Here is a 17,099-nt window from a genome sequence, read left to right as displayed (position 1 = left end):
AACCAGCCCTAATGAAGACCAATGCCTTAGACAAGCCTAGGACCATCTGGAACAGGTCAGGGACGAGACATGGCTTCCTTCCGAGGCGCAAAGCAAGAGAAACCTCCGCAACAGAGAGGGCACATGCCAGTCCAGGTTCTTAACTGCTAGCAGCTTACAGAAACCTACTCTGGATAATATAAGCAGGAAATGAATTTAAGGAATTGATGTTCTTAGGACATTCTAGAAGTTTCCTGGAAAGCTGGAGTCATTGGTTTGGAAAACAGGAGAGAAGGCATGAGAACCATGACGTCAATCTCTCCACCAAAGCAGACTGGTGAGGACACCCTGGTGCCACTGCCAGCCAGGACACTGGTGCCAGCCACCGGCAGCCAGGGCTGCCCCATGCTCCTGCCCACCCCAGAGAGGATTGCCGCTGTGCTGTTTATTTCTACGGGCTCCCGATTCAGAGCCAAGCACCTGTGTGTGGATTGGCCATGCCACGTCCCAGAGGGAAAGGAGGTTGGAAGACAAGAGGCTGGTATCGTTAGCATCAGTTATGGGAGGCAGCTTCTGACTCACTTCAAGACTCAGACGTGAGAAATTCCTAAGACAGCAAAGGAAGTTTAGGCGATGGGCAGGCAAAAGAGATGCCACTACCAGGTGGGCATTCAGGAAACTGGAGGCCAGGCAAGGCATCTTGTACAGGAAAGGGGCATTCTTCACCCAGAGCGTCTGGGACTACGGCAGAACCCTCATGAAAGCCTTGGGTGGCACAACAGCAGAGTTCTACCAGGCCCCATGCTCTGGAAAAGGTGGAGGCTCTCCAGGGTCCTACAAGCAGTCCTCAACCAGGCGGTCCTCGGATGAGGTCGAAGAACCCATTTAGAACCTGTGCAGGCTCTTCCCCCATTTTCCATTTAGTGCCTCATTCCCTTTGCCCCTTCTAAAGCCAACCAGGAAACGTCACAGTACGTGCTGGGTTTGTCACGGTGCTTCCTAGGTAGGGCGCTGCCCTTCAGTGGATCAGATATGGAATAGGTGGCAGCAGCTTTGCAGACCTGGAATTTGGGAGTGAGAACGTGTCAGGTTGGGGAGATCCAGGGGTCTGCCTTTGGCTGCCTCTGATAAGCATCATGTAATAGCACGTGACTGGGAGTTGGGGGTAGGGTTCCTAAGATAAGGAGGTTATGGGGGTGGGGTGGGGATCACATCGATTGGGCATCTGTTGTATTATACCAGCCTCACTCACGCTGCGTGTCTGATCCTGTGCTAAGTGCAGGGCACCTATTGCTCCCTCAACCCTCCCAACTCACAAGGACTGTTGCTATTACTACTCTCTACAGGAAGGTAAGGATGGGTCCCAGATCATGGCGTGGTAGTCAGTGGAAAATGAAATGTAAAATCCAGGAAGGCCTGGGTCCAACATCACCTTCCCACCAGGCAGGGCACCCACGCTGCCTCCAGGGCTCAGAGCAAAACAACGATGCTCAGTGAGCACCTTGGGAGGGAGGAGAGGAGAAAGGACCAGAACACTAGCCAGGGGCTTCCCCTGGGACATTCCAAAAGGCCTGGGTGTCAGAATAGGACCGGGCTCCAGCGGCTTGTCAATGATCACCGGGCCTTTATTCCAAGGCACCTCGGGGCCGACTCAGACCACCACCATTTTAGTTTGCACCTTCGCCGTTTGCATCCCTCGGGGCCTCCCAGTTGTGCGTTTAGTCTTTGGACAACCTTCTTCCCTTTAGAGCACTGTTCCTTTAGAGCGCTCCTCACACAGGTCGGTCCAGCACACCCTGCCCTCATCCTGCCGCAGTCACCTCCCTGGCCCTCGGTAGTCCCCAAGGTGCCATCTGCCCGCTCCCTGCTAAGGGTTGCCAAGGGGCAAGTTTCAATGTCCCCCTCTGGCCCCGCAACAAGGAGTCACACTGCCACCAGACCGGGCTAGTTTTTCAGCACAGCTTTATTGAGGTACCATCACATCCCACTGGACAGGTGTCCTCCGGCGCATACCAGGTCTGCTTTCGGATAGACAGACAGACGAGGGGCCTGACGGGACAGGTGGGAGCTGCCCAGGAGTGGGGGTCCCAGGGGTGGCTCAGCTTTCCAGCGGGGCAGGAGCCTGCTCCAGCCCCGGGACGGGGAAGGCGGCCTGCTCCTCCTGGCTTTTTTTCTCCTTGAGGGTGCTGAAGAAGGAGTTGACCTTGTCCCTCAGGTCCTTCTCCAGGAAGGTCAAGTGGCCTTCCATGTCCCCGGTGTAGGGGCCCAACTTCTGCCTGAGCTCCTCCATCTGCTGCACCAGGGCTTTGTTGAAGGCCTCGCCATAGGGCCCCACCGTGCGTCGGAACTCGTCCACCTGGTTGTCCAGCTGGCGGCTCAGCTCGGCCAGCGACTTCTGCAGCTCCTCCGTGTTGCCCTGAAGCTTGCCACGCACGTCCTCGGCCACGGGCCCCAGCCTCTTGCGCAGCTCCTCGGCCTGGGTGTCGATTTTGGCCTTGAGCTCCTCCACGTTCTTCTTCATCTGGAAGGTGAGGCCCTCCAGCTGGCGGTTGAGCTTTTCCTGGACGTCCTGGGTGTAGGGGGCCAGGCTCTGGCGGAGCTCCTCCACGTTCTGGTCGATCTTGGCCTTGATCTCCTCCGAGTAAGGGGCGAGGCGCCGCTTGAGGTCTTCCACGTTCTGGTCGATCTTGGTCTTCATCTCTTCGGCAAAGGGGGTCAGGGAGGCCTCCAGGTTGTCCATGTTTTCCCGCAGCACTGTCTCCATGCGCTGGGCCAAGGGGACCAGCTGGCTCCGCAGGTGCTCGGTCTGCGCGGTGACCTGGGTGCGCAGCCCCTCCGCGTAGGGCCCCATGCGCTGCTGCAGCTCCCGCACGCTGTCGCCGATCTTCTGGCTCACTTCGTTGGCGTGGGGGAGCAGCCTGGCCCGCAGCTCCTCCAGCTCCTTCCGAATCTCTTCCTTCAGCTTCTCCGAGTCCTTGGTCAGGCGCTCATGCAGCTCCGTGGCGAAGGGTACGAGCTTCTGCTGCAGGTCGCTGGCGTAGTTGTTCACATCCTCAAGTCTGTCCTGGAAGAGGGTGCTGCCGGGAATGGGTACAACGAGGGGGACCCCGTTACACTCGGCCTCTCATGATAGGACCTTGTCCCCTTATCCACCACTCACCCAGGGCGAACCTGCCAGGGACACCTTTTACCCTGGGGCCCTTCCCAGGGCGGAGAGGGAGGGGGTGCTAGTAAGTCGTGACTTGAGAGACCGATAAGAAAGACTAGGATCACACACTAGCTTTGCCTCCCTGGATCTCCCCCAGAGTGGAGGGTCACAGGCTCTGCCGGTCATGTGACCTGGAGCGGCACCATTCCCTTGCCCTGCTGTAATGCACAGGGGTGGGACGGAGGTCCTTCCCAGCTCAGGCAGACTGCGAGGACGCAGGCTCACATCCTGTAGGAGAGTGCTGTGTGGCGCCATTTGGGCTCCTCCCAGGGGGTCCAGGGAGACAAGGTACTGATCTCCTTGCATGTTCCCACCCTCAGAGGCTCCCCAAACACCCCCAGCACCCTTCCCCCGATCCCACCGTCCTTCTGATGTGAATTAGAGCCCTCTGTGTCCTCAAGGTTGGGACGTGACCCTGTGTCCCACTATTCCATCGTTCAGCCCCACCTCCCTGTTTCCAAATGAAGACCCTTGGCGTCGAGACCCCAGGGTCACTGATTAGCGGCTGGGGGTAGGTTTTCCCGGCTCAGGTCTCCTCCCTCGAAAATGCATGGCGTGGCCTCTGGACAGCCCGTCCATCTTACTTGATCTGCTGTGTAAGCTCGGACTTCTGGAGATGTTCCACAGCCTCCTTGGCATTGTTGCTCAGCTGGCTGAAGTAGTCCCACACCACTTTGGCCACCTGGTCGGGGCTGACCTCTGCCTGGGTGCCTGGGCAGGGAACAGAGAACACACAGTTCATGAGGGCCGGCTCCTCGACACCCCCCCTGAGCTGCACACTGGATGGTGGGGGGTGCAAGTGCAGCTCACCACTCCCTTCTGTGCCCTTTGCTCCTCGGAAGCCACAGGGGCAGGCGAAACGGGTCCCCTGCTCCTGGGAATGGCTCAGCTCTCCAGGGAGCCACTGGGCCATGAGGCAGCCCCTACCCCACCCCCCATTTCCAGCTAGGGCTCACCATCCTCCCTGCCTTTGGCCCCCAACTCTCCACCCTCTCCTGCTCGATGCAACAATAGCTCCTTTCCACCCAAGGACAGCTTCTACTCACCGGTGACAACCACCAGGGCCACCAGGGCCAGGGCCACAGGCTTCAGAAACATCCTGGGCTCTTCTCTGGGCTGGAGTGTCCCTGTGTCCGCTGGGTCTCTCCTGCGATCCGAGGCAGCTGCAGGAGAGGTTCTGGGGTAGCTCCCCTGGGTTGCTGCTCCAACTGACTGAAGCTCAGAGTTGGCCAAACATTTAAACCCCACCAGGCTGCAGCCAGCCCCGCCCCCGCCCCAGGGCAACTCCACGCTGGAAGGTGACACATTCCCAGGAGGCCTCTTGGACTTTAGTGACCTGAGGATGACGTGGAAGTGGACCGTGGACCAGGGCTCAGCAGGAGGTCAGGAGAAGCTGTTCTGGGCTTGAGCCCCACCCAGTAGAGAAGGGGAGGGGCAAGAGCTATTGAAGAAACAAGGCCTAGGGAAACCCCTGGACCAGGGCCCTGCTGGCAGCCCTAAACCTGTGCCAGGCTCAGGGAACAAAGTCCATGTCTCTTCTGCTGCCCAGTAGCAGAGCCCCCATCCCCCACCGGCCACCAACTCCGACTCCATCTTCAGAGCCCCACACACGGCACTGGGACTTTCCAGGGCTGCAGAAGTGAGAAGAGCCACGGTTTAGGTCTCTGATCACACGAGGGGGCCCTTGAGAGCCTTCAGGTAGGTGGGTGGGGTGTAAGTATGCCCCATGCCTCTCCCCCACTGCCAAGCTGTGGGTCTAGTCATTCAATCCTATTGGACTCAATGCCTCTTCTGAAAAATACAAAAGCGGGGAGGGGTGCTTGTTGGGCACGTTCAATGAGATTGTTAGATCTATCGAATGAGAAATTAAAAACAAACAAGCACCTCACTGCCATCCAGTCGAGTCTGACTCATAGCAACCCTGGGTCACATCACCCTCAGCTTGCAGCCCAGACACACGTCCTGGGCAGGAGGAGCCAGGTGAGCAGAGGGAGAGGGCCTGAGGCACTCCAGGGTCCTGTCCCTGGGGTGAGGGGTCAGCGTGATGATGTCTTCTAGCTGGACATCTAATCTTATCTCTAAACGAAGTCCATGCACCATCACCAGGCTCGCTGGTGGGACCACAGTGCCTTCAGAGACCCAGGAAGCCCTGAGTGTTCCCTTGCTGGCTCCTCTCTGTGCGCACAGCGACCCATGTGTAGGTGGGCTCCCAGCCAGTTGTAAAACACGTGCTGCCACAATAGGTCACGATTTTGCTAGCCCGAGGTTGCCATGTCTGTGTTTCCTGGTGACTCGTGGGATTGGGTAGCAATAAAAGGCCTCCTGGTGCTGGTACCCCTGTGCAGGGGCCCCGCCAGGTGGGACACACCCTGCACCTGGTCCTCTCCATCTCCACCTGGTGCTGGTGGGAGTTTGGTCTCTGGAATCTCACTTCCTAAGGGTGCATCTCTCTGTACGGATTCAGGCAAAGAGGTGCCACAGGTCTCGTCAGTTTGGGAAAACCTCGATGAAGACTTTGTGGGATCATCTGTGCGATGCTGGGGATATACTACCAGGCCCAACCCAGCCCACTGCCAGGGACCTACGCAGTGTTTCCCAGGCTGAAAATCTGTACAGGAAACAGACAGCCTCATCTTTCTCCTGAGAAGCAGCTGGTGCATTTGAACCACTGACCTTGCAGTTACTAGCCCAACGCTTACCAGAGAGCCCCACCAGGGCTCATAGTACCCAAAACTCTCACTGCCATCGAGTAGATGCTGACTCATAGCGACCCTATAGGACAGGGTAGAACTGCCCCTGTGAGTTTCCAAGACTGCAACCCTTTAGAGCAGCGTTCTCAGCCTGTGGGTCGTGACCCTTTCACAGGCGCCACCCGATTCATAACAGTGGCCAAATTAGTTATGAAGTAGCAACAAAAATAATGTTATGATTGGGGGTGGGGGGTCACCACAACATGAGGAGCTGTATTAAAGGGCAACACAATTAGGAATGGTTGAGAACCACTGCTCTAGAGGGAGTAGAAATCCCCATCTTTCTCCCTCAGAGCGGCTGGTGGTTTCAAACTGCTGACCTTGAGGTTAACAGCCCAATGCATAACCAATACACCACCAGGGCTCCTCAGGCCCATAGTAAGTGCTCTGTCAGACATGTTTCATTTTGGAAATGTTTCTCTCCTGGTTCAGCCTTCAGCCCAGCCCCACTCACCCCCAGCCCTCCCTGCTGGGCCAGATAGGAGGAGAGGATGAGTCACGAAAAACACCTGCGCTGCAGTTTGACCACTTGGACTTGGAGTCTGAGCAGCGGGAGGTGCTGTATGTGGCGGGTTCAAGGTGCCCTGTCTCCTCACCTGGGAGTGTCTGCGCTGACTGGAGTCTGTCTGGGGTGTCTGCCAGGATGTGCACAGGTTCACACAAGTGTGCCAAAGTTTTCTCTGCTGGTGAACTCAGCAGGGGTGAGGGGCGGCGAATGGTCTATGTGCATGCTCACATGCACAACCCTGGGAGGGAGTGTCCCCTGCCCCAGTGGTTATTTCCTGTAGTCTCTAATGGGTGTGTTTGGTATTGGTCTGTCAGTGGGCTTTTGTTGGGGGAGGAAAGAGAATGAGGCGTTCTCCCTTGTGTTGCCTGTACTTCCTGCAGGACCTGATCCTGGGGACCGGGTGCGTCTGCAGTCAATGGACACAAAGGGGCCCCATGATCCTGGGCCAGTCACTGCCCCTTCTCTGAGCCTCACTTTCCTTGTTTGCACATCATCAGACAGACCTCATGGTGGGGGTGGGGGGCATTGATTCAACCTTGAAGTTACCCTGGGGGTCATCCCAGAGGCCAGTGTCCAGAGGGAACCGGACAAGTCACAATGACACACATTCTCACCTCGGAAGGGTCCTCCTTCCTCTGGTTAAGAGGAAGCTCCTGCTGTTTGGGTGAGAAACCAGAAGGAACTTCCGGCATGAGAGCTGTAGGTAAGCAAGGGCCTTCGGCTTACAGGCCTGAGTCAGGGGCTGGGGGGCCAGGTTGGCATCAGGAGCATGGCTCAGACAGGCTCACTTACTAAGCCTCACCTGGATGCAAGAAAAGCAAAAGCCGGCCTAACCCCAGAGGGCCATTTTGGGTTCCAGCTGGCAAAGCCCCCTTCTTGCCCACCTCCCATCCCCCCGCCCCCAACCCTCCTCCACCCCTCCACCCCCACTACTTCCAGAACCTGTGTTTTCTTTCCACCCCGTGATCAAAGTTCACGCTCAGGAAGAGATCTGAAACATTCACTATGAAGTCTGACTGGCTGGGACGCCTGTGAGAGTCCCATCTCTCAAGACTGTTTGGTAGCCATTCAAGAATTTGAAGTCTGCATTCTGATTGTCTGCAGTTGGGGAACTCTTTTCACCTCCAAGTCCCAGTGTCTCACTTACAAAACGGAGTTAGTGAGGTGCGCTGCACCAGACCCAGCCCACTTTAACAGAAAGCAAAGGCCTGAGCGAAGGGGTGAATCTCTGATGGAAGGATTTCAAGCCTCAGCCATGGAGTACGGATTCATGAGGGTGTGCCGGCACACGGACCTTAGCCCTTGAGAAAAGGCCACCTGTCTAGAGCCCTGCTTCTGGCCTGGGGGCTCCTCGTGCATTCAGACCACCCTGTGCGGGGGCAAGGCAAGATCTTCGGGGGGAGGAGGAGCGAGAATTCCTGCGTCCCCCATCTTGAGCTAGCTGTTTGGAACAGGATTCCCTTGCTGCTCCCCACAGCTCTGTGAGACTGGTGTCCTTGCCTGTGTGACATGTTCTGGCATGCTAGATCGCCGGTCCAGGCTTAGGTAACTAAGAGCCAAAGGCATCATTCAAGCCTTGGACCCACGACTCTGAAGTCCTAGCATGCATAGAACAAAGCCCTTGAACCTGCCACGGGGTTACAGCTGGCAGTGTGGGCCAGGGGACCTCGTTCCCACAGCCGCTAGCCCTGCCGATCCTCTGCTACCCTCTGTCCACCAGACCAGCCGTGCCACAGCCTCTGTTCCTCCAGCTGTCACATGGCCAGGGAGGTATGAGGGCTCCTGTCTGATCTGAAAGCCTGAGGCCAGAGGTTGAGGGACACTGGGTGCTGGGAGCCAGGCCCCAGCCATGAGCTCTGGTCCTGCTCTCGGGATGTTTATCAGTGGGTCCAGAGGGCAAGGTGAGGAGGAGGGGAGGGGCGGGACAAAGGCCTTGACTCAGAATGGCTTTTGCCCTTCTCTTACCAACACCTGCTCTCGGGCCGAGCTGGGGGAGGCTCCTGGGTAAGCAGTCCTGGGGACCGAAGCCCAGAAGGGCTTCGAAAGGGAAGGGCCAGCCCTTCCTCACACACAACCTCACTCTCTGGACCCCCCTGCTCACCCACCCAGACCCGCTGAGGAGGGGACAGTTGCTCCCGAGTCTGAAGAAGCCCATGTTCCACGCGGTTCCCTCCTGTCCAGGCTGTCTTCAGGGCTTGGTGATGGAGAGGGAGTGCGGTGGGGGAGAATGGAGGGACCTGAAACTCAAGTGTGAAGGACTGCCATGGACCCAGAGGCCCCCAGTTCATTCCCCGAGTTCCTCTCCAATCACACCAGCCTCTCCCCAGGGGTGCTGTGACTAGGTGTCCCGGATCCAATAACCCTGAATTCCCCAGTCCCTCTGGCTGCAGGGGTAGCAGAAGAGTGGTGTGGGCACCCAAAGCTCCCTAGATTGCCCAATTCTTCCCAGCAGGCCTGGCTGCCACTGGTCACCCTGCCTCAGGCCTTGGTCTGGACTGGTCAGCAGGTGACCTTTGGCCGGCTCACTGAGTTCTCTGTGCCCACCGCCCTGGGGACAATATAAGACAGGGCAAAACCCTCTGGTCTGCCTTTTCTGTTCATCCCAAGAAGCAGCAGATCCAGGTAAAGGCTCCTGAGGAGGAGGAGAGGAGGGGAGGGGAGAGGAGGAGGAAGAGGGTATCAGGATGGGGAGGGGTGGAGGAAGGCCCCTGCCCAGCCCAACAACAAAGGCTGGAGGGGGATTTTCTAGAGTCAAAAGGCAGAAGTGCTTGATGAGGGTCTCCTGATGTACACAGGGGTCGGGGAGAGTCGGGGGAGGCACTGCCCAAAGCGACCCAGAGCAGAGTGGTGGCTGAGCTGGAACTAGGAGCCAGAGCTGTCTGCCCGAATCTGCCCTTTCCCCTCAGCTTGTGTCTTGGGGCATGGAGAAGTCAGACACCTTGTTTTAGCCCAGAACAGGAAAAGGGGCGAGGGGGGACAGAAATCTATCCAAAGTCACATAGCACGCTAGTGACAGAGCCCAGAGGCGTCGTCTCAAGTCCCACTCAGGTGGGCTTGCTGCTCCATCCCACTCCCATCCTTTTCCTGAAGCCCCCTGAGAACCCCCTGCCTCCCCCCATTAGCAGGGGAACAGGCCCCTCTCCTGTGACCACCCAGCTCCGCTCCTGCTGTGGAGTTGATGCCACCTCTCCAGGCCAGGGCCCAGTGGTGGTGGTGGTTGGGGGGTGGCTGGGGCACCCCTCACAAGACTCCTCTCTGCAGGGACAGAGGTGCCATGCAACTCCGGGTCATCCTCGTCACTGCCCTCCTGGCGCTCCTGGCCACTGCCTGTAAGCACTTGGTGGGGACTGGGCTGGAGGTGGACAGCAGCAGTCAGCTGCCTAGAAGCCCCCCAGAGAGTGGCTCACAGCCCCAGGGCCCCAATGCGTGGCCAGCAGGAGTGGAGGACTTGCCCGGAAGGTCCCGTCCACTCAGTTTAGCCCCTACCCTCGCACAGGGGCTGCCGAGCCTGAGCCCGAGCCCGAGGATGCCTCCCTCCTGGACGTCATGCAGGACTACGTGGACCATGCCAAGAAGACCGCCCAGAACGCACTGACCAGTGTGCAGGAGTCTACGGTGGCCCAGCAGGCCAAGTAAGCCCACGGGCCCTCCCTCCCTCGGCCTCAGGCCAGCTCCTGCCTGCCCTGCTGACACCAGCCCCAGCCAGACGTGGAACACGGGCCCTGTGCTTTCTTCCACCCCGGGGAAGCTGTCTGCTCCAGAATGGGGTCCCACTCATGGGGTGACAGGGGCAGAGGGGACAGATGACTGAAGTGGGGGTGCTCCATTCCTCCTGGCCCCCTTCCCGGTGTGCCCCCCTATTGCCCCTCCAGGTGTTGCTATCCTAACACAGGCTGTTTGTGCCCTTGTGTCCTCTTTCGCTTTCTGAGAGACTGGCCAGAGGGCTCCCTTCCAGAGGCCCCACTCGACACAGTTTCTGCCCAGGAGGGTGTTTCTCTGCCTTGTTCCTGGCCTCGGGAGTCCCTGGGGGAGACAATGGCTCCCGTGCTCAGCTGCTAAGTACATGTTCCCCTTCCTACCTTGCAAGAACTGCGTGGCCACCTACACCCAGCAAACCGTCCGGTCACAATCCTCCGTAGCACGGCTCTGCTCTGGTGCCCATGGGCACTGTGAAGTTCAGCCAACTGGACAGTGACTGGTCCAGCCCTGGGACCAGTGCAGATCCAAGTCTTCCCTTTGCCCCCCACCCTACTCCTGGGCCTGCTTATGCGCCCTGCCCTCTCCCAAAGGACTGCCCCCACCTCCACTTGGCGGCCACCTCCCTAGCACGTGTTCAAACATCCGTGATCCTCAGAACAGACCGTGGCATGGGTACTTGTGTCCCCATTTTGCAGATGAGGACATGGAGGCGCAGGAAGGCTATATGTCCTGCCCCAGATCACACAGCTAAGCAATTAGTCATTCTGAGATTTCCCCCAAAGAGAGGCTGCCTCCCACTGCGCCACAGGCACAACTCCAGGGGGCACCACTCACACAGAGAATACCACACAGCATGACAGTCCACCCCAGCTGACCCAACCCGGAGGAACGCATGGGTTAGAATCATGGTAGGCCCTGCCTCTGCCCCGTAACCACTTCCAGCGCCTTTGGTAAGAGATCCCAGGGTGTCGCCAGGTGCAGGGGGAGGTGGTGGGGTGTAGGTGGGGGTCCCATGGTTGCCTCTCACACCTACCTCTGTTGCTTCCTCTCATTGACTTCCCTTCTAGGGGCTGGGTGAGTGGCAGCTTCAGCTCCCTGAAAAACTACTGGAGCACTTTGAAGGACAAGTTCTCTGGGTTCTGGGACTCCACCTCTGAAGCCGAACCAACTCCCAACCCATCCTACTCCTTCTGAGACTTCATCACCCCAAGGCGGCCTGTCCACCCGTCCTGGCTCCCTGGGTGCTCCAGCCTCCAGGACAGCTCTCGGAGGTTGCTTGAAAGGGACACCCCACCTTAGGTCTGGTCTGCCCTTACCTTTGTCCCAATAAAGCCAGACAAGAAGCTGCCTTGAGTAGTTCACCACGTATGCTTGGGGAGGGGTATGCATCGGGCTGTCGTGTGGGTGGTGGGCCCTGCGATGTCAGCTTGGGCAGGCCTGCGTCCTCCACAATTCTAGTAGCTGGGTGGTCTCTGGGCCCAGGTGTCTTCACCTGTAAGGTAGGAATTGCCCCTACCTGCCCTGACAGGTTTGTGTGGAGAGGCAACTGGAACAGCAGTCTGGGAGATACTGGGATAAGTTGTCCAGTGCTACACAGCCTGGCTCAAGCTCATGCTTTCCGGGCACTGTGTTGGGCATTAAGATTTCACCATCAGAGATGTGATTGTGTGTGTGATTTGTGATATTTGGACTACCTGCTCCTAGCAGCCACTCTTGAGGGATGGGAAGCAGGCTGGGGTTGGGGTGGGAGTAAGAGGCAGTGAGGCTTAATAGTGGTTGCACAGCGAATACCAGCCTCAGCATCTTCTCTGTAGGCCCCTCCATGTCCCCTGATGCAGGTTTGTTGTGAGAACGTGCTCAGAGGCATTTGGGATCAGAGTTGGTGTGTGAATAGGACCTGGTAAGGAGCTGTCATTGTGGTTCTAGGTTAAGCTAGTTGTCTCCTTGAGACCAGGAATGGCGTGGTGGTGGTGGTGGTGGCAGGCAGATGTCCTGGGAACCAAGAAGGCACTCCAGGTGACCCCGACAGAGACTGATGTGTCCCCACCGTGCGCCAGATAATCATGTCAGAGAGTGACTATATAAGCAGGCTTTCACACTTTCAGATGAAGAAACTGAGGCTAGAGCTCTACAGGCCAGCCAGACCAGAAAGTGGGGTGTGTGTGTGTGTGTGTGTGTGTCTTAGTAACTGCTGGCCCTCACAGAGGTTCGGAGCAGTGGAACATCCTGCCCCATCCACACCCCACTCAGAGACTTTGTTCCTTCTTTGGAAACCTACCTGGGCTTCTCTGCCGGCCCACCTAGAATCAAGAGGTCAGCGCCTCACACTGAGAGATGTCCCCCACCCAAATCTGAGAGTGGCATCTACTGTGGTGATGGGCGGTTGGGAACTAAAAAGCCCACTCTTTATCCAGGGGGCTGTTCAACTACACCTGAGTTAAAAGAGAGGTGGATTATCCAGGAGAAGGTGCTCACTGCCCTCCAGCAGATGCCGACTCATAGGACAGGGTAGAACTGCCCCTGTGGGTCTGAGACTGTCACCACACACAACAGTTTCATGGGCACATAATTTACATATCATACAATTAAGTAGTCCAATCGTCCAAACATATCAAGGGGAATTATACAATCACCACCACCTCTATCTTAGAGCAACCCCCTACCCCACCCCAAGGTTAAATTGCCTTCAATCCGAGTTGTACATTCCCAATCGGTTCTAGTGCTCCCACCGTGTTCCCAGAGACTAGCACTCTTTATGAGAGTAGCAAGCCTCATGGCTCCCCCTCGGATGGGAGGGGGGTTTTGAACTGCTGACCATGTGGTTAGCAGCCCTACAGTACCAACTAGCCCAGCAGGGCTCCTGCTCCTCTTCTCCTCTCGCTGCCATTGGGTCAAGGCTGACTCAGAGTGACCCCGGCACTCGGGGGGTTTCTGAGGCTGTCACTGTTGACAGGAATAGAAAGCCCAGTCTTTCTCCCGAAGAGCTGCTGGTGGTTCCGAACTGGCTACCACGAGGATTGCAGCCCAACGAGTAACCACTGCACCCTCAGGAATCCTAGGGCCCCTGCTAAAGGCAGAAGGCCCTGGGAGAGGGCAGGAATGGCCCCATTAATGCTCACATCTGAGAAGCACATGGGGGCATGGGCATGCGTGTGAGGACGGGCAGACTGTGCAGACTGTGAGCAGTGGTGGGGAGAGAGAGAGAGAGAGAGCGCGCGCGCCTGGTCACACACCTCGGTTTGCAAACATAATCATGGGCGTTTGGGCAGACAGCCCACAGAGCCTCCAGGTCCACCTTCCCCTCTTCAGGCTTCCTCGGCCCCAGTTGTAAACTGGTCTGATGACAGCCTCCCCCAGGACTGAGATGGGTGTGAAAGCATCTTCACATTAAAAACCCGCTACCTGCCTACAAGCAGTGCCTGGTGGCAAGGAGGGCAGGCGGGTCTATGGCTGCCTTCTGTTTCTGGGTTGGTGGGCACGTGAGACGTGGGGTGCAGCCGTGGTGAAATTCATCAAGGAAGTGGGTGCGAGCTTCCAGCTCTTCCTCTGAGCCTGCCCAATCCTTCAAGTCCCAGTGCACTCAGGGCCAGAGGACTGGGAGGGGCCCTGCCATGTGAACATGAACGTGCCCACGTGCCCACCTCTGAGGACTGGAAACCCTCTTCTCCCAACAGAGCCAGCCCTCTTCCCCTCTGTGGCTCCTTGAGAGCACGCTCTGGTCCTGTGGTCTCTCCATTGGAGAGTCCTCCTTAGAAAAGGGTCGCTGCTTTATTCCTAAGTGCACCCCCCCACCCCCCCACCTGCAAATCGATACCGGAAGCCCCTACCCCCTAGGTCAGAGTCCCACCTGGGGCCCCAGGCCCCACCGCGAATCTCCCCAAAGAACGACACTGCTTCCCAAGGTGGAAACGTCTTTATTCTAAGAACCCGACGCGGGCAGCGGGCGCCTCACTGGGCATCCAGCTTCTTGGAGACCTCATCGAACAGGGTCGTGAGGGTGTTCTTGAAGTGCTCCGCCATGGGTTGGAGGCTCTGGCGGAAGTCCTCCAGCGCGGGCTTGGCCTTCTCGCTGATGGTGCTCAGGTGCTCTCGGGCCTTGGCGGGGTACTGGGCCAGGCTGCTGGTCTTGAGTTCCTCGAGCCGGCTGGCCAGCCGCTGGCGCACCTCCTCGCCATAGGGGCGGAGCTTGTCCACGAGGTTTCGCGCGTGGTCACGCAGGCCCTCGCCCAGGGGCACCAGCTTCTCCTGCAGACCCTGCAGCTCCTGGCCCAGCGGCGCCACCTTCTGCCGGTAGAGCTCCACCTCCTCCTGCCACTTCTTCTGGAATTCATCCAGGTGGGGCTGCACCTTCTTCTTCATCTCCTCCAGGTCCTGGTTCAACATCTGCCGCAGCTGGGAGGTGTCCTCCTCCAGGGTGCTCCAGAGTTGCTGGGACAGAAGGCCTAGCTGCTCTTGGAGTTTGCTGACACTGGTGCTCAAGCTGTCCAAGTTGTCCAGGAGTTTCAGGCTGAAGGGGGAGGGAGGGGCTGATCGATGGCCACCCTCCGCTACCCAGAGCACAAGCTTCAGGGCCCCAGCTTACTTGTGGGCAGGCCTGGGCGATTGAGAGCTTTGGGCCACACTCCCCATGGTTTTCCCCATACATGAGGTATTACCTTGTGCCTTCGTCACCCCTCATGGAATGGCACGGACATCCAGCGAGCAAGAGACAGAGCTGGGCTGGTGCCCAGCCTTGCCTGCCCCCACAGCTGGTCCTTTGTAATCCTTCAGAGCGCTTTCCTTCCTTCTAAGGACAGCCACCATGGTGGAGCTGTGGGCCCTGCCTGGACGGCACTGGCCCTGCTCCTTGCTGGGAGGCTCTGACCAAGTTTGGGGTCCCACTCCAGTTTCACCATTGAGGGTTTGGTGGGGGACCCAGTTCAGAGAAGTAGCAGGTGAGGACTTGGCCAGCCTGGCGACATCTTCCTATGGATGTCTTTGTCCACTCCCCACCCCAGGACCGACCCTCCCTGCCCCAGGCCCCTGGTTGAGTCCTTACTTGAGCTGTTTGCCCAGGGCGGAGGCTTCCAGCTGGCTCGCGTAGTCTTTGCCACTATCTTTGACCGTGTCCAGGTAGATATTGATCAAATCCTTCATTTGGTCCCACGACGACGTCTGGGGTTCATCTTGCTGCCAGAAATGCCGAGCCTGGCTCCCTGCAGGCAGAAAGCGAGAGCAGGTCAAGCCTCTGGGTGGGGCGGGGTGACGGGTGGTGAGAAATGTGGTTTCTGAGGCCCCCGAAGGAGAGAGGGCCAGAAGGAACAGAGAGAAGAGAAGGGTCCCTGGGGGTTAACTCCCTGGGTTCAGGGCTACCTACCCGTCAGGAAGACCACAGCCAACGCCAGCACCACGGCTTTCATTTTGAAGGGTTACCTGGAGGGGAAGACGGGAAGACCTTGGGTAGCCAGCCCCCTCCCTACGGGCCGTGTCCGGCCCCGGCACCCACCCGCACCTCCAGGGCCTAGAGATTGGGGGAGGGGGGGTGAGGACAGGGCAGCAGCCCTTACCTTGTGCTCTTAGAATTCTGTCTCGGAAACCTCTGTGTGACCAGCTGTCCCCTGGACTTATTTATGTCCGCAGGAGGGGGCAGGGCTGGGAGGGAGGCTGATAAGCTCAGCCTGGGCCTTGTCGCTGCTCACTGGTCGGTTGATGTGGAACCCAGGGTTCAAGGATCAGCTCTGTGCCCCCGGGGCTGGGCAAACAGGAAGCTGCAGGCCGAAGGGCCAGGGGTCAAGGGTTCAGGTGGGAGCAGGACAGCAGTGGTTGCAGACTTGTGGGTGCCCAGGGTTGGGGTTAGCAGCACCCTTCCCTCCCTCGTGGGTCCATTGTGTCAGTGTAGCAGGGAGGGGACCACTGGGAGTCCCAAGTCAGATTTCCTCCCCTCCCTTTGCATTCTACAGACACACTATCTTACCCCCAGCCCAGCCCAGCCCCTTCCTTTCCTCCCCTGCAAAGGCTCAGATCCTCCCGCCAACACTATCTCATGTCTAGTGGTTCTCAACCTTCCTGGTGCCGCGACCCTTTCATACAGTTCCACATGTTGTGGTGACTCCCAACCATAACATTCTTTCCGTTGCTACTTCATCACTGTCATTTTGCTACCTCTGTGAAAGGGTCGTTCGAGCCCCAAAGGGGTTCAGACCCACAGGTTGAGAACAGCTGTCTAGCTAATCCCTGCATCTTCTCTCCAGCCTATGCACAGACCTCCCCAGACCATAAACCTGGGGGAGCTTGGGGCTGCGGCAGTTGCATGGGGAAGAGAGGGGGTGAGGGGTGGGGGCTCAGTGGGTCCCAGGCATTGAGACTGCAGGGATCGCTGGCATTTCAAAATGAGTTCGGCGGACCAATAGGAAAGTTACCAACTTTGAACGTTGTCACGTAGAAAACGACTAACCACTTGGCGTGAGGGTGCAACGGCCTTCCAAAGGGGTTTTGACACTAGTTTGGGTGCTTTAAACTGATCAATCACCAGACCTTTCCAGTGAGGTGTCTGTTTAACAACACAAAGGTTGGGGGCGGGGATCATCTCTGTATAAAGAAGCCCCCTTAACATTGAGTGCCTTTCTCATGAGGGGAAGCCTGCGCTCTTCCTGCTGTTCCCTGTTCACACACAAGGAAGCACGAGGGACCATCCGAGGTGGCAGCGGACCTTGCTGCTCATTTCCTTTTGCCTCTGACTTGCGGGAGACTCTTGAGCCAATGAGGTGATGTCTCTGAGCCTGTTTCCTACCTGGGAAGTGGGGACAAGAAAGGTACGCTAGCCAAGTTGCGAGACCCTGTGAGTGTGTAGTGCCGCGGGTATGCTGATGTTTGCAGCGCTGTTGTCTAACGGCTCTGTTGGGAGGTCCAGGACGGCCAACACCAGGTCAAGGCCAGGATCTGAATCACAGACGCAGTCTAAGCTGGGGCTGGTTCT

The 17,099-nt window shown here is 57.9% G+C and overlaps 3 protein-coding genes across 3 annotated transcripts; 1 reads left to right on the top strand and 2 right to left on the bottom strand.

The window, feature by feature from the left end:
- Nucleotides 1–1,924: 1,924 nt before the first annotated feature.
- APOA4 (apolipoprotein A4) lies at nt 1,925–4,410 on the bottom strand. Its single transcript, XM_004712857.2, has 3 exons — nt 4,234–4,410; nt 3,772–3,898; nt 1,925–3,056 (listed from the first exon to the last, which is right to left on the bottom strand). The coding sequence occupies exons 1-3, from the start codon at nt 4,283–4,285 to the stop codon at nt 2,078–2,080; spliced, it is 1,158 nt and encodes a 385-aa protein (XP_004712914.1). The 5' UTR covers nt 4,286–4,410; the 3' UTR covers nt 1,925–2,077.
- A 4,613-nt stretch (nt 4,411–9,023) lies between these two features.
- Nucleotides 9,024–11,492, top strand: APOC3 (apolipoprotein C3). Its single transcript, XM_004712856.4, has 4 exons — nt 9,024–9,067; nt 9,707–9,774; nt 9,942–10,077; nt 11,212–11,492. Exons 2-4 carry the CDS (start codon nt 9,720–9,722, stop codon nt 11,336–11,338), a joined length of 318 nt encoding a protein of 105 aa, XP_004712913.1. The 5' UTR covers nt 9,024–9,067; nt 9,707–9,719; the 3' UTR covers nt 11,339–11,492.
- Nucleotides 11,493–14,042: 2,550 nt separating this feature from the next.
- Nucleotides 14,043–15,744, bottom strand: APOA1 (apolipoprotein A1). Its single transcript, XM_004712799.2, has 4 exons — nt 15,691–15,744; nt 15,501–15,556; nt 15,183–15,339; nt 14,043–14,651 (listed from the first exon to the last, which is right to left on the bottom strand). The coding sequence occupies exons 2-4, from the start codon at nt 15,541–15,543 to the stop codon at nt 14,093–14,095; spliced, it is 759 nt and encodes a 252-aa protein (XP_004712856.1). The 5' UTR covers nt 15,544–15,556; nt 15,691–15,744; the 3' UTR covers nt 14,043–14,092.
- Nucleotides 15,745–17,099: the final 1,355 nt, after the last annotated feature.

The sequence above is a fragment of the Echinops telfairi genome, unplaced genomic scaffold, assembly GCF_000313985.2.
Source record: "Echinops telfairi isolate 266 unplaced genomic scaffold, ASM31398v2 ScPeMD7_7463;HRSCAF=8501, whole genome shotgun sequence".
NCBI lineage: Eukaryota > Metazoa > Chordata > Mammalia > Afrosoricida > Tenrecidae > Echinops > Echinops telfairi.
This window is presented reverse-complemented; position numbering and strand designations above follow the sequence as displayed.